This window comes from Physeter macrocephalus, chromosome 5 (assembly GCF_002837175.3).
Source record: "Physeter macrocephalus isolate SW-GA chromosome 5, ASM283717v5, whole genome shotgun sequence".
Classification (NCBI taxonomy): Eukaryota; Metazoa; Chordata; class Mammalia; order Artiodactyla; family Physeteridae; genus Physeter; species Physeter macrocephalus.
The window spans coordinates 53,338,204-53,355,263 of record NC_041218.1 but is presented as its reverse complement, the minus strand read 5'-3'; the positions used below and the strand labels follow the sequence as shown (position 1 = coordinate 53,355,263).

At 37.4% G+C, this 17,060-nt stretch overlaps 2 protein-coding genes across 5 annotated transcripts in view; both read left to right on the top strand.

Moving 5' to 3' along the window:
* Nucleotides 1–2,839, top strand: part of FAM221A (family with sequence similarity 221 member A) — a 26,540-nt gene extending 23,701 nt beyond the window's left edge. The window contains exons 6-7 of one of the 4 annotated variants that reach the window (XM_028489473.2): nt 2,303–2,517; nt 2,590–2,839. In XM_028489473.2, coding sequence (XP_028345274.1) covers nt 2,303–2,473 — 171 coding nt within the window. In that variant the 3' untranslated portion in view covers nt 2,474–2,517; nt 2,590–2,839. The remainder of the gene's footprint in view (nt 1–2,302; nt 2,518–2,589) is intronic. The other 3 variants (XM_028489471.2, XM_028489472.2, XM_024132159.3) reach the window with 3 other exon arrangements.
* Nucleotides 2,840–9,086: 6,247 nt separating this feature from the next.
* STK31 (serine/threonine kinase 31) overlaps nt 9,087–17,060 on the top strand; it is a 106,323-nt gene continuing 98,349 nt past the window's right edge. Inside the window, exons 1-3 of the mRNA XM_024131233.2 lie at nt 9,087–9,136; nt 11,045–11,091; nt 11,180–11,232. Coding sequence (XP_023987001.1) covers nt 9,087–9,136; nt 11,045–11,091; nt 11,180–11,232 — 150 coding nt within the window. The remainder of the gene's footprint in view (nt 9,137–11,044; nt 11,092–11,179; nt 11,233–17,060) is intronic.

Below are 17,060 nucleotides of genomic sequence, written 5' to 3'. Positions count from 1 at the left end.
TCAGAAAGAGAAAAACAAATATAGTATATTAACTCATATATGTGGAACCTAGAAAAATGGTACAGATGAACCGGTTTGCAGGGCAGAAATTGAGACACAGATGTAGAGAACAAATGTATGGCCACCAAGCGGGGAAAGCTGCAGGGGTGTGGGGGTGGTGGTGTGATGAATTGGGCAATTGGGATTGACATGTATACACTGATGTATATAAAACTGATGACTAATAAGGACCTGCTGCATAAGAAAAATTTTAAAAAAATTAGGGAGGAGAAAGAGGAGGTGTTTTTGCTCTTTGGATACTGTATTAGGTGGATGTATTTGCTAAGTACTATTTGAAATGAGTAAACGCTGCTTTGGCTTTTGTTGTTTGTTTAGCATATTTGATCTTTTTTGATGTTACTGCAAATGTAACACTTGGCCCTAAATGAGAGGTGTAAGGGGACTAGCATTTGAGTGCTTATTAAGTACCTAGATTTATATATATATATATATATAAAATCTTATTTAAACCTTTAGAACGACCCTATTACATAGTGCCTATTACTATGACCTTTTTTACAAAGGACAAAACTGTTGGTTAGTAGTTTGCCTCAGATGCTTAATCAACAGTAGAGGTAGGATTCAGGTATTCTTCTGACTCCGAGGCCCATCATCTTTGCCTCAGAACAGAGTGTTCTTTGGGGGTCCTTCAGATGGCCTGTTGACCTTTACAGTGTGCAAGAGTGATATGAGTGTACGATTTTTATTTATTTATTTTTTGGGCCATGCCGCGCAGCATGCAGTATCTTAGTTCCCTGACCAGGGATCGAACTCATGCGCCCTGCAGTGGAAGTGTGGAATCTTAACCACTGGACTGCAGGGGAAGTCCCGAGTGTATGATTTTTGAATGAGGTTCCCAGCCAACTCAAAGAGGAAAGAGAGAGGGAGAAAATGGGAAGAGACAGAGGTGAGATTCATTCAGTTTTATTTTTAAGAGGTTACTTGCAGTTTGGTGAGATTGGGTAGACTGGTTTTGCCAGGCCTCTCTGGTTTCTTGGTATTATTCCCGACATATTAGGAAGTAAGAGGCCTTGCCTCCACCCACCATGCCCCAAATTTTCTCTCCCCTTCTCTTGCAGGGGTAAGGCAGTGGTGCTGCCTTGGAATTGGTGTGTGTGAGTGTGAGTGGCAGTAAAAGGAAGGTGGGTTTTGTGTTCTATGCAGTCTTTTTTTTTTCCCCAAGGAAAGGGTTTATATGTTTCTAAAAGATCAGAAGGCTGCTGCTTAGGGTATGCAAGCTTCTTTGTTTCAGTTACAGTGGAGAAGGACAACCTTAGGAAGGTAACTGTTGAAATGTAGAAATCAGAATTATAGGTAACTGTCCTTTAAGCAGTATGTGTTCCAGAGATAATCCAACTGGATTAGGTGTATCTTGTAACGCTGTAGGGAATGTGCATAGGCTGGATGTAAGGTTAGGCATTTAAGCTTTTCTTTTTTTTAACTTTAGTGGCAATTAAAATTAATGTAATCATTTCTCCAAAGCAATATTCATTATATGTTATTTTTGTTAAAATGCTTTTGTAAAGTTGAAATCAAACAGTACTTGATAACTTTAAAAAAAATTTATTTATTATCTTTGGCTGCGTCGGGTCTTCGTTGCTGCATGCAGGCTTTCTGTAGTTGTGGCGGCTTCTCTTGTTGCGGAGCACGGGCTCTTTTATTTATTATCTTTGGCTGCGTCGGGTCTTCGTTGCTGCATGCAGGCTTTCTGTAGTTGTGGCGGCTTCTCTTGTTGCGGAGCATGGGCTCTAGGCATGCGGGCTTCAGTAATTGCAGTATGCGGGCTCAGTAGTTGTGGCTCGCGGGCTCTAGAGCACAGGCTTAGTAGTTGTGGCACACGGGCTTAGTTGTTTCACAGCATGTGGGATCTTCCCGGACCAGGGCTCGAACCCGTGTCCCTGCATTGGCAGGCAGATTCTTAACCACTGTGCCACCAGGGAAGTCCCTGATTACTTTTTTAATTAAAAAATTTTGTCATTCTTTGACCGTGTTTGAGATACACACACACACACACACACACACTCACTCACTCACTCACTCACTCACTCACTCACTCAAACACTGAGATAGAGACAGAGCCCTTGACAGGACCCCTCTCTGCAGGGTTCTCGCTTTTGTGCTCATTCTGTGAGTCCTCTGTTCAGTCAACACTCCTCAAATCTCTCCCGTGTGCTGGGCTGTGTGTGTGAAGGGGTGTGTGTGTGTGTAAGTGAGACTCTCTGCCTCTTCCCCCTCCCTCTGACCCATTCTCTCTGTCTCCAAGGTGTTACTGAAGTATGCCCTGGCTCTGAGAGAGAAGAAGAGAGGAAACAGAGGAGGGAGAGGAGCTGGGAGCTTGCATACCCCAACAAACCATATTTTAAAAATGCAGTTGGGTCCCTTCAACAATCAGATTGTGGCTTTAGTATTTAGCAGCTTAATAACCGCTAAGTAACTGTGTAAAATGGCTGTGCTAAATAAGACATGAACCCAAATGAGGTATGTGCAACCTTTTTTCTTCTTTAGGATGTTTTACAAATTATTATATCAACAAATATTTTAAATTTTCAGATAAAAATGGAAAAGGCTGCTAAGCCGAAAGGAAAAGCACCATTGCCATCAACTACAAAGCCTTCATGAAGACTACTGGGGAAATTAAAACCAGCATCCAAATATGTCTTTTGTGTGTTAATTATTTAAGTATAATAATACAATTTATTTTTCCTCAAATTATTTACTTCTTTTTCTGTGTAAAAATATCTTTTTGAATGTTTCCTCAATTTATTTAAGTGAAAATACCTTACATTACTTTTGTCAAAATTCATGATTACTTTATATAAACTTTTTATCTCTCCTAACAATGAGGTTATTTTTATATTAGCCAAAAGCTTAAAGTACAGTAAATATTTTTAGTTTATAATAGTTTAACTTTTTCATGCTGTTTTAAAAATTAAAGATGATATTGAGGGTTTTGAACAAATATATTTCATTCAAAATAGTTAAATGAAAATCCTTAATTTTTTAATTTTTCAAACTGTAATGTTGATTTGTTTTAAAATAAAAAAGTATATTTTAAAATTGTATAATCATTTTCTAGTGGTATCTAATGATTTTTAAGTTGTTTTGTTAACTATGCATTGTTTGTAACTGTATTGATGCCTCCCGTGTGCCACTTCAAATTCTCCTGGTGCATCTCTAACTCCAGTACTGCTGTGAAACACTTCCAAGCAGGCTTCTGACAGCTTCACGTGGAAGCCATTTGATGGCACTTTGTCTTGCTGTCTTTTCTAAAGATCCTCTGACACTGTGGCTTGGGATGCCCACTGGAACCCCTCTGCATCATACATGTATGAAATACATGGGTGGGTTAATAATGACCTTGGGACCAAACTTGACTAATGGGAGGTGGAAGCCAATAGACAGATAAATAGTTCCCCTAACTTCTGCTGGGAAGACAGTTCTGAGATGCCTTTCATAAGCTTTCTCAGAAAATAGGATTGAACACTAGTCACCCATAGCAATGGTCAACCCCATAATACATCCTTACGTTAGATTTCTCTTTTTCCTTTTTCTACTCCCTGACTCCTCCCTCTGGTTCCCTCAGATCACTTCCCAAATATACTTACCTGTATTTGAACATTTGTCTTAGGCTTTGCTTTTTTGTGAGGGGTAAACCCAGGCTATGATGGGTATCAGGAATGGCCTTAAAAAGCAAACCCTCAGGATGGGATTCTGTGACTGCAATATTCATTGAATAGATGACAGTAAAGACCCATAGCTGGTGGTAAGTGGGGTAGTGATAACTCCTGGCATGTAGATGCATCACAGTTACTGTAGTGGATTTGCGTGAATAGCAGGTGGAAGGTGAACTGTTAGGTTATACCGTAGCAGTGACATTACTGTGGAATGGGACTAACGGAAATTACAAAGATGGAGGTGTTCTTTAGCCATTGTTAACTGCTTTGGAAACCTTGAAAAAAGAAAATGGTATAGGTTCATGTTAGCTACTTAAGGCATGCTGCGGAAACCAGAGTGCCTCAATAGTACCTTTCAAGAAAAATCTCATCTCATGCGGTTGTAGGCCATCTGTGCTGACATTCCAGCCCAAATTTAATAGTAAAGGTGGCAAGGCTGCAAAGGAAACTGAATGCACAGCCTTGATCATTTCCTCCACCAAAGTTAGCGTGCGTACAGGAAAAGGAACCCTGAAACATGCAATGGGGACATGTGTGTTGGTGAGACTGAGAAATATTGAACCCGCAGGTTTTCCTGAACCTTTGAGCTGGCCGAAGCAGTCTCCTCCACATTGCTAGAGGAGAGCAGCCTGCCCTTGCCTGGAGATCCTGCAAAGACTATCTGAGGCACTTGCATTGCAAGATAATACTTGTTCTCCTTAAGACCCATCCCTCCTATGCCTCATTGACTCTAAACTGATAACTAGGATCAGATCTCAGCATACCCTTAGAGCAGATATACAGTCCTTCCTATAGGAGGATAGGTTACAATCTGCATGAACTGCAGGTTCTGGTCTAAATGTACTGGAAGGAACCTAGGAAACATGTTTGGGAATAGATCTTGAGGGTGTTGGATCAGGGAGTGGAATATAAGTCTTGACAGGAAAGAGTGACATCGTAGCACTTACTCATGACTCAAGCTTTAATGTCCTGGCAAGGGTATCTGGAGTTGGTCCTAACACATTGCTAGGATAGCATATGGAAGATATGGTAGAAATGCCAGAAGTTATTTGGCATAGTATTGAGGAAGGGGTCAAAAAGCTCAGGAAAACAGCAATGTTAGAATGGATTTGTTGTTTAAAACTGGAGAAGCTACCACTTGACTGTTTTCTTTGGGAAGGCTCAGATGATGCTTGTAACTAAGGCAATAAGAAATGTAATGGTTGGGCTTTCCTGGTGGCGCAGTGGTTGAGAGTCCGCCTGCCGATGCAGGGAACATGGGTTCGTGCCCCGGTCCGGGAAGATGCCATGTGCTGCGGAGCGGCTGGGCCCGTGAGCCATGGCCCCTGAGCCTGCGCGTCCGGAGCCTGTGCTCCACAACGGGAAAGGCCACAACAGTGAGAGGCCCACATACGGCAAAAAAAAAAAAAAAAAGAAATGTAATGGTGAAGAATATACTGGCAACACTGAGAAGTTTGGCAGTGGTTAACCTCCACAGGGTAGAGTTGATGGTAGAAGATGCTGCCATGATACTGGGCTCCTTTATATAAGTGTAGATGATGGGGTGCAGAAATGTCAAAGGTCAGGTTGTGGAACTTAACTGTCAGAGGCCCAATGGGCATAATTAATAGGTACGAAGGCATGGATCTGTGAAGAAGGTTAAGATCATGATGTTCCAAGGGGAAAGATAGAAGCACAGCTGATTAGGATGTTATTTGACTTGTATAACCACAGTTCCTCACTTAGTTTCTGAATCTAAGGCAGTTCAGATCTAGAGCCCATTGATGGAACGGAAAGCCCAGATCCCTTTGAGGAAGGACTCTCAAGTATATATGATAAACATCCCCTTGATGCTTCCCCAAAGGGTCTGTCATTTAACACCATTTACCAGGGTAACTATGCAGTGGAGAAAGAGGAATATTAAGATTTTTAAACCAAGGACTATTGGACAGGATCTGAGCTGATATGGACCCCAAAGGACCCCAAACACCATTATGGTCCTCTGGTTTTATGGAAGCCCAATGATAAATGAAGTCCTGGCCGAAGTCCATCTCAGTGGGTACAGTGGGTCTGGCCACACTTTGTTTATTTCTACAGTTCTTAAATATATATAATTGGGATAGATCAACTTTGAAGCTGATAGTTCTTGCTTTTTGCCCTAGATGCTTCTCAGGTGCTGCAGGCTTGAGTCAGAGTTAATGACCTAAGGGCCTCCCTGACCAATGGGTTATGTAGATATAAAGTCAGTAGGGATATAGAAGACCTGAACAACTATTAACCAACTTGACCTCAGTGACATTTATAGAACACTCAACCTAATGACAGCAGAATACAGTAGTCCCCCCTTATCCCTGGTCGATATGTTCCAAGACCCCTAGTGGATTCTGGAAACTGTAGATGGTACCAAACCCTATAAATATTAAGTTTTTTCTATACATACATACCTATGATAAAGTTTAATGTATAAATTAGGCACAGTAAGAGATTAACAATAACTAACAAAATAGAACACTTATAACAATATACTATAAAAAATTATGGGATAAAAATTTTCTCTCACAATCTTATTGTACTGTAGCCATATTTCTTCTTGTGATGATGTGAGATGATACAGTGGCTACATGATTAGAAGAAGTGAAGTGAATGGCATAGGCATTGTGATGTAGCATTGGGCTACTACTGACTTTCTGAAGATATGTCAGAAGGAAGGTTATCTACTTTGGGTGATCCTGGGTCATCAGGCCATGACGATGTCAGTGGTTGGATGTTAGGAGCAGACAATGTCAATGGTTGGGGATCCAGGGCAGTATGAAGCAGGAAAGTGTAGGATTTCATCATACTTACTCAGATGGGTGCACAATTTAATACTTATAATTGTTTATTTTTCGAATTTTCCATTTAATGTTTTCAAACCCTGGTTGACCATGGGTAACTGAAACTGTGGAAAGTGAAACCATGGATAAGGGAGAACTGCTGTACACATTCTTTTTTTTTTTTTTTTTTTTTACTGCACATGGAACATTTACTGAGATTGACTATATTCTAGGCCATAAAACAAGTCTCAATACTTTTAAGATGATTCAGATAGTAATTTATGTCCTCTGACCGCAATGGAATTAAATTAGAAATCAATAACAAGGTGTCCCAATATTTGGGACATCTCCAAATATTTGAAACTTATATAACATGTGTCTAAATAATCCATGGGTCAAAGAAAAAGCTTAGAAGAGGAATCAAAGTACTTTTAATGGAATGAGAATGAAAACATAAAAATATGTGTGTGATTCAGCTAAAGCAGTACTTAGAGGGAAATTTACAGCACCAAATGCCTATACCAGAAAAGGAGATTTCAAATCAGTGACCTCAGCTTTCACCTTAAGAAACTAGAGGAAGAAGAGAAAATGAATATTAAAATAAATAGGAAAAAGGAAATAATAAAGATCAGAGCAGAAATAGAAAACAGAAAAGTAATACAGAAAATGAATAAAACCAAATGCTGGGTTTTTTTTGAGAAGACAAAATTGATAAACCTCTAGCTAGATGGATCAGCAAAAGATAGAGAGCACACAATTCACCAACATTAGGAACAAGAGTAGTGACATCACTATAGATTCTACAGATATTAAAAGGATAATAAAGGAATGTTATAAACAACTTCATGCCAATGAATTTTACAGCTTGGATGAAATGGATAAATTCCTTGAAAGACACAAACTATGAAGTTCATTCAATAATAAATAGATAATAGATGATTAGCCCTATATCTATTATATGCTGATTAGCCTATATATCAATTAAAGAAACTGAATTTGTAGTTAATAACATGCCCACAAAGAAAATTCCAGGCCCAGATGGCTGCACTGTGAATTTTACCAAATATTTAGGAACAAAGATTTCCAATTCTATACAGACTTTTCCAGAAAACTGAAGTTAGGATTCTTTACAATTCATTCTGTGTGGCCAGTATTGCTCTGTATCAAAACCAGACAAAGACATTACAAGAAAAGAAAATTTCAGACCAATATCCCTCTGAACATAGATGCAAAAATTCTTAACATTTTAGCAAATCTAATACAAGAATATATAAAAAGGATAATACATCGTGACCAAGTGGGTTTTATCCAAGGGATGCAAGGTTGGTTTAACATTTGAAAATTAGCCAATGTAATTCATCATATTAACTAATTTAAAAAGAATCACATGATCACAATAGATGAAGGAGTAGTCAACAAAACTGAACATACATTCATGATAAAAACTCTCAGCGAACTAAGAATAGAAGGTAATTTCTTCAATCTGATAAAGGGTATCTACTAAAACCCCACAGCTGGTATCAGTGGAATAGTACTTAGCAATAAGGAGCAAGGAACTATTGATACATGTGAAAAAATGGATGAATCTCAAAATAATTATGCTGAATTAAAGAAATCAGAGAAAATGGACATACTGTATGATTTCAATAACATCCAATTCTAGAAAATGCAAATTTACGTATGGTGACAGAAAGCAGAATCTGTCTTTGGGGTAGACATGGGGAGCCAAGTACTATAAAGAGGCATGAGGAAACTTTTTTGGGGGGGATAAAGGAAATGACTGCTATCTTTGTTAACAGTGAGGATGACTGCAACAGTATATAATATGTTCAGTCATCTAAATATGTACTTTTAATACCTGCAGCTTATTGTATATTAATTATACTTCAATCAAGCTGTTAAAAATTAATGGAGATAATTTTCTACTGTTATGCAAGGTTTGCCACAAAGGGTAATATCTGCTTATAACCGGATAGATAAGCTATATTAGTTTTGCTCCTTAATGTCGTGAAAAACGCTGCAACACAAGAGAGAGATCTGACGCTAGGCTGGACTGAGAAATGCTTATAAAGCTACCAATCTGAAAACCACATTTTCATTAACCAAAGTCATTTTCTCCTTTCCACCTGTAAAAAAGAATGCCGGGATTCTTCTGACTTGGCTGCTTTAAAATTTTAATCACCGTGTACAAATTAGGAAGGACCACAAAATCCAAGCCACTACCTTATGTCATTACTTGAAGCCTTGTTAAAGAAGCAGCCATCAGCCTGCAGGTGCTGGGAATAACCGTCCATAAATCTTGCCAGCGCAGTCTCCGTGCGCTGCCCTCCGGGTGCCTGGCCTGAGCCAGCACGCCCCGCCCTAGGCCCCCAGGCCTTGGTGGTCACGTGAGCGAGGCACCGGCTCGCGCCGAGCCAGTATGAAAGCGCAGCAAGCAAGCGCAGTGTGGGGCCAGAGTGGCTGGGGCACGCGAGGTAAGCCTCTGCACGTGCGCCACGGCAGGCCGACGGCCGGCTGACGGCGGGCTGACCGCGAACTGACGGTGAGCCACGGCCTTGGGACGGAGGGCTGAGGGCCTAGCATGTGGGGCCGGGGGCACTTTTCTAGAACTTCTCTGGCGAAAAGTGCGAGGTCAGTAGGAGTCTTTTTGGTAGGTTCGATGGTGGCTGCTTCAGGGGCCGTATTTTCACCTCGGGTGGTCTTTTAGGGCTGACCAGTATGGGCGCGGCCCGTTTCTTGGCCTTCTTGGCCTCCGAGCCGCCGGCCCACTTCTGAGGGTGACAGGCACCCCTGTTGCTGAGTGTGGTGCCGGGAGGCGAAGCTGGCCTGCTAATAACTGAGGCCTGCGTGTTCTGGGTGAAGACAAGGACCTGCAGGCCTGTTGTCGGGTGGAATTTTCTCTTCCCGCAAACTACGTGCCTTTTAAGCTTCGAAATCCCTCCTAAAATAGGTGTTAAGGAGCTACCTGGACTTACTTATTCCAAACTCTCGATGTGAATTGGAAGTGCCGTTTGGTAATCCAGGTTTGCAGAAAGTGGGTGCAGCATCACTTCCTTCATAACCATGTGGAAAAGTCTTTTTTGACCCCTTTAAAAGTAAGATTTAAACATTATTCTAGCAGTGGCTTTTTAGATCTTGTGGTGTGATTTCCAAAGTAAACATTTTTATTTTTACTAAGTTTAAGCCAGTGTCTTCCAGTGAAATATAGTCTCCCTGAACAGATTCCAACTAGGTTTTACAACTTTTTGCTCAATTTAAAAATTACTTTTGGGGCTTCCCTGGTGGCGCAGTGGTTGAGAATCTGCCTGCCAATGCAGGGGACACGACACGGGTTCGAGCCCTGGTCTGGGAAGATCCCACATGCCGCGGAGCACCTGGGCCCGTGAGCCACAACTACTGAGCCTGTGCGTCTGGAGCCTGTGCTCCACAACAAGAGAGGCCGCGATAGTGAGAGGCCTGCGCACCGCGATGAAGAGTGGCCCCCGCTCGCCACAACTAGGGAAAGCCGTTGCACAGAAACGAAGACCCAACACAGCAAAAATAAATAAATTAATTAATAAAAAATAAATAAAAATTACTTTGGCCAGTATTTGAGAAAGAATCCTTCTTTTAAAGATGTGTTGATCCTAGTTAGTGTATGCGAAAAATTTTTTTAAAAGTTGTAACGAAAATAAGAATAAAGTTTAAAAAATAATTTTTACAACCTTCCCCCTGCCCCCCCATAGGGTTAACTTTTTCCCCCATAGTTGGGAGGGTATTTGGAGCTTTGGTGTAGTGATGTTTAGTTAACTCTTAAATTTCTTAAAAAAAATTTATTGTTTTCCATTTCCTTCAAAAAACTAACATTTATGCATGTAAAGTGCAATCTTCTAGTGTTTTAAGGATAAAATTATAAACTAGTAGACATTTATCTTGAAATATTTTGCAGTTGGGAAAGCAAATTATTTAATGAAAATTATTTTTGAAGGTATGTGTAAAGTTTGATTCATTTTGCAGTTTTTAAATGCAGGGTATCTTCAAAAGCAGAAACAACTATGCCTTTTAAATAAAATGGATATGTTTATTTAAAAATTAAATACCAGTCGGAAGCATTTGTTTTACATATGTTTGTAGTGTTTCTTTTTGTTTAAATTATGGAAGTCCTACTCATGTTTGGGGAGGGCATCAATTATTTTAAAAGAGTATGCACATTGTTCTGAAGTATTTATGTAACTGATCAAAGTGTGCATGAATTATACACTTCAAGGTAAATTTGTAAAGGTTTGGCTAAAGAGATAATTTCAAAGATAGAAATTGTGTATGATGAAATTGCAAAATACAATATGCTGAAAACAATTATTGAAGAAAATATCTTTGGGGTTGTTTTTAATATAGAGTTTAAATTTTGATAACTTAGGACAAAAATAACTTATAAATTTTATAACTTAATAGAGTTTAAATTTTGATAACTTAGGAATTTGGACATTATATGGTTTAGTCTTTATTCAGTGTTAATGGACAGATTAATAGAACCTAATTCAAAGTATTGAATTGTTTCAGTTTTTCCGGAATTGTCCAAATGGATGAAGAAGTACATTACAGTAAAGGTACTGACACTAAAAATTATTTTTGGTTGTAAGAGCTAGATGATCTTGATTAATTTCTAATTTTCTTTGCATTGTGATTTGGTTTTAGTTGAAGATGTGGTTGGAAGTCATGTAGAAGATGCAGTAACGTTCTGGGCCCAGGTAAATAGTAGCCTGGTTGATTTCCTCACCCACCCTTTCCTCCACTAATCCAGGTCCTCCCCAAGAAAAACAAAAATAAAAACCCTGTAATGTGTATATATCATTGTTATTCTCAATGCTTAATTTTTATTGAACATTATTTAACACAGGGCATTATTAGAAGACAGATGGTTACAGCTGGAACTTAATACCAGAATTATGAGTAGTATGCTCATAATACACTGAGTTAAAAAAGAAAACAGCAAAATTGTAGTTGTGGTTTTAGAATTACATTCAATTTAACACATCTAGGCTGCATAAATTACTGAAGATGCTGAAAAACTGTTGTATTTCTGAAGTTATAGCCCCATCTAGAGGTCTCTGATAAGATTGTTTCTTAAGTGATACTAAGTTTTAAAATTTCAGTCATTTTTTTCTATTGGCTTAATTTTGAATTTGAGGTACAATGTTTTTCTCATCATATAATTGGAAGTACTAATGGAACATTTATAATTTTACACTGGCATGCTTCAAGACAGATAAGTTTACTCAGTTTTAAATAAAAAGCAAAGCACCAAAGTGCTTATATTCCAGAATTTAAAAGGTGAATCCCTCAGAGGTACACAGTTACTCACTAATTTTTAATTTTGTGAACTACATGATATAGGAGGGAAGGGAATAACATTTCTCTGTACTTCTACAGCCTGAGAACTCCTTTTTGTACGGGTAGAGTGAATTGGCAATGTGGGAAATAGGATTTATGAGAAGAAAGATTATAGAAGACATATGATTAACTCAGTGTTCTTAAATCTATATAGAAAACATTTTAGAAGGATGATAGTCATAGAAAAATTTTGGCAAATTTGTATCTCTGCTTATGAACATATTTTCTAAAGGTTGCCCGCAATGTTCTGGTTCAATGCCCATTGTCTCTTCATTAATAGCACCTGTGTCCCTCTCAACAGTGTCCCAGGTTGGATGATAAATGATATTTTTAAGCTCATTATGTAGGAAAAACATTTATTATCTTAAATAAGATTTTCAGACCAGCACTGTCTGGTAGAAATATAATGTGACCCATATAAGTAATTTAAAATTTAGCAGACACATAAACAAGTGAAAAGAAATGGGCAAAATTGATTTTAATAAATATGTTTTATGTAACTCAGCATATCCAAAATATCATTTCAAAATATAATCAATACAAATGTTACCAAGATAGTTTATTTTCCTTTTTTCCTATCCAGTGTATATTTTAGATTTACAGCACAACTTAAATCAGACTAGCCATATTTCAAGTAAGAATTGGCTATTGTATTGGTCATTGCAGCTCTAGACTTTGATTTTTATTGACCTTTATGTGAAGCTGTTGCTTGAATTTGGAACTATGATTTAAACCAGGAGTCAGCAAACGTTTTCTGTGAAATATTAGATAGTAAATATTTTAAGGTTTGTGGGTCTCTTTTGCAACTGTTCAGCTCTATAAAAGCTGCCATTGTAGTGCAAAGGCAGCCGTAGACAATACATAAATAAATATGTATAGCTGTGATCTATTAAAATTTTATTTACCAAAACAGATAGGAGAGCCCATAATTTGCCAACCTCTGATTTCAACCATGAAGTTGAGGCCCCTGTAGAAATTTAAATATATTTCAAAAAGTGAGGAAAAATGTCTTAATTGGATGAAAAGATTAAGTGAAAACTGCTAAGGCGTCCATATGAATCGAATGATTTTTTTCAAGAAGCAAATTGTTTGTGCACACATGTGCGAATCCATACTGGAGACACGCCCTGTATGTGCCCCTTCGACGGTTGTAATAAGAAGTTTGCTCTGTCGACTAACCTGAAATTTCATATCTTAACACATGCTAAGGCAAAAAACAACCAGTGAGAAAAAGAGAGAAGACCCTTCTCAACCTTGAGAAGCATCTTTCAGGAGTGTGATTGGGAGTAAATATGCTTCTCCTTTGTATATTGTTTCTAAGCAAGAATTTAAAAAATGAATCCTACATATCTAAGGGACATCTTTTGATGTTTGATAAAGTTTTGATATATTTTGATAAAGTAGTAAAAATCAAAGAAAAAAACTTCAGTAAGATGACATTGCTAAGATGCTCTATCTTGCTCTGTAATCTCATTTCAAAAACATGGTGAAGTGTGGTCCCAACAGGAGGACAATTCATGAATTTCACATCAAAAGACAGTTCTTTATACAACAGTGCTAAAAATGGGAGGACTTCTTTTCACATTCTTATAAATATGCAGCTCACCTGTTGCTTACAGTTGTTTTAATTTTGTATTTTTCAAGTGTGCATTTTGTACACTTTGTGGGGATAGGCTTACTGTGTGTGATTTTTCTGGAGGTTGATAATTTTGCTTTAAGTAGGTTTTCTTTAAAAGAATGGGCAGTTACATGCAGGTTTCAAGAGTATTTTCTGTTAAAAAAAAGTTATATAGGCTTTGTTTGATATCTTAATTTTGGTTGTATTCTTTGATGTTAACACATTTTATGTAATTGTATGGCTGTATTGAATCATATAATATCAAATATTAGAAGTGATTTAATAGTGTTAATCAATTTAAACCCACTTTAGACACTTTTTTTTTCTGAAAAATACTGCCACATGCTGATGTTCAGTATAATTTCTTTGCCTGTTCAGTTACAGAAAGTGGTGCTCAGCTGTAGAATGTATTGTACTTTTTAACACCAGTTGTGTACATCCTGTGTAACAGGAAGGGCAACAATAAAATAGTAATCCTACAGAAAGAATATGGCAGGAAAAAAAAATGCAAATTTTAACATTTGATTAGGTTGGTATAGGGTGTAGATGAAGAGTAAATAGAGATTTAGAAGCACGTGGAGGCAGGTCAAGTTGAAGGTTTGCTCACACATAGTCTCTGTTTTTCTACCACTATGGATTTCTGCCATTTAAGCCATTTACATGAAAACACTTCAGAATTTTTGGTAGGCCTAGTTTGATGAGTGGCAGTTGAAGGAATCTTAAGTATTTGACCTTTGAAAAAAAAAGAGCTTCCCTTTATGCTAGCCCATATACCTACAAAATCTAATTATGTAAGATACTTTGGTGTATTTTGAACTTTAGAGAGCTCATTCCTGGAGTTTATTTACAAAGGCTGCTTCAAGTGTGTCTTGGGGTCAGTTTAAATTCACTTCCCATTTTTACTGTTTATCAGTACTTATATTCATCATGATGTCGTTTTTTATGCAACTAAAAAAAAAAAAAAAAAGAAAGAAAAAAAAAACCCACTGATGCTCAGGCTTGTATGCCACAAAGATTCTAATTTGATTTTTTGGTGTCAGTGTTTTTTTTTTTGTTTTTTGTTTTTTAACATCTTTACATGATGTCGTTTGAACTGCTCTTTCAGAGTTTATTTTCAGTTACGGAGATAATCATGTTCTTTCTAGCCTTATTGAATATGTTATTGATATGTATTTTTAAATTTTGTTTTTGTTTTTTTGAATTTTATTTAATTTACTTTTTTTTATACAGTAGGTTCTTATTAGTTATCTATTTTATACATATTAGTGTTTACATGTCAGTCCCAATCTACCAGTTCATCCCACCCTCCCACCCCCACTCCGGCCCCCGCTTTCCCCCCTTGGTGTCCATACGTTTGTTCTCTACATGTGTGTCTCTATTTCTGCCTTGCAAACCGGTTCATCTGTACCATTTTTCTAGATTCCACATATACGCGTTAATATACAATATTTGTTTTTCTGACTTCACGTTATTGATATATTTTTAAAGAACATATATATATATATTTTTTTGTTTGTTTTTGTTTTGTTTTTGTTTTTTTGTGGTATGCGGGCCTCCCTCTGTTGTGGCCTCTCCCGTCGCGGAGCACAGGCTCCGGACGCGCAGGCTCAGCGGCCATGGCTCACGGGCCCAGCCGCTCCGCGGCATGTGGGATCCTCCCAGACCGGGGCGCGAACCCGGTTCCCCTGCATCGGCAGACGGACGCGCAACCACTGCGCCACCAGGGAAGCCCTAAAGAACATATATATATATTTAACAGTTTACTTTGAAATAACTTTAGACTTACAGGAAAGTTGTAAAATTAATTTCTTTATACCCTTCACCTCGCTTTCTTTGTTGCTAACATTTTACATAACCAAAGTACAGTGGTCAAAGTCAGGAAATTAACATTGGTACAATGCTGTTAAATCTTAACTACAGCCCTTATTCAAATTCCACCAGTTCCCCGCCCCCCCACACCTTTTTTTTGTTTGTTTCTATTCCAGGATCTAATTCAGGATCCCACATTATATTTAGTTGTCATGTATCCTTAGTCTCTTCCAACCTTTGATAGTTCCTTTATTTATACTTATTTTTCATGATTTTGACATTTTTAATGAATTCTGGTCAGTTTGTATTTGTTTATGATTTCTCATAAATAGATTGGCAGTAATACTACGAAGTGATGTGTACTGAAAGTACGTCATATAGGGGATTTATGATGTTGTTATATTTCACTATTGATGATGTTAACCTTGATCCACTTGGTTAAGGTGGTAACTGCTGGGTTTCTTAATTGTAAAGTTACTGTTTTTCGTTTTGTAAGTAATAAGTGTTTTAGAGGGAGATGCATTGAGACTATCTAATCTTGTTTCTTTTAAGCTTTTTACACACGAATTTTTTATTTATTGCTATGGCCTTTGCCTAATGATGGTTTTCTATTTTCCTCATTCCTTCTACATTTATTAATTGGAATTCGTCTTTAAGGAAGAGCTGTTTCCTCTCCAGCATTTATGTATTTATTTATTCAATTATTTATATTAATATAAATCCATGGGTATTTATTCCATGGATTATAATCCCATATATCATTTATTTTGTTGTTTAAATTGTTCCAGCTTTGGCCAATAGGAGATTGTTCACATTGGCTACTGTATCCTTTAAAATGCACCCATTCTTTTTTGAATATTTCTTTACTTTCTGGCATCACCAGATGTTGCAGGATCATCTTTTATTTCCCTGTCCTAGCCCTGGATTCAACCACTCTCCAAAGAACTCTTGTTCCTTTTATTGGAGAATGGTGTTTAAAAATCAAGATATGGGCAGTAGGTGTGCTTAATTGCTACTTGAGTGTCATTGCTTCTAGGCTCTCTCAGTGGACAGAGATAGAAACTATATATATATTTATAAATATACTATATAAATACAAATATATATATATAACTAACACATATACACATCTGTATCTCTGTCTCTTTCATATATGCATATATTCACACACAAACATGTATACACACACATGCACACACATATATGTGTGTTTGTGTATACACACACACACGAGTTCATACTGATACTTTCCAATTGTAATCTAACACTGCAGGTTCATTCTAGCCTTCCTTCATTATATGTAATTTCTCTCTCCCTGCTTTCATTATCTAGAACATATTTACTTACTTGTTCAGTCCTAGTATATACCTAAAGTAGTTTCAAAATTGTTAACCCATGCCCCTGTGAGAAATAAATATACTAACTAGATTACAGTATTTATATACAGAGAACCTGTACATTTTGAAATTGTTTTTACATCTGTTTCCTTTACACAACAACAAATATGTGAGAAGGTCCATGCCATTTGACCAAAATATGGTATCTATTTTGAGCAATTAGAGCTAAAGTAAAACCCAGAGACAATTGTTTAAAGTTACCTCTTAATATGATATTAATAATATTTGGTATCTTAGTTTGAATTCCAAGTAATTTGAACTCATTGGGAAGTAAAAATTTTCTATAGCCTAGTTCCATTTCTTACAAAGAACTTTTTTGAATTATGAAAAAATAATGACAGAAGAATTGATTTAATTTCTA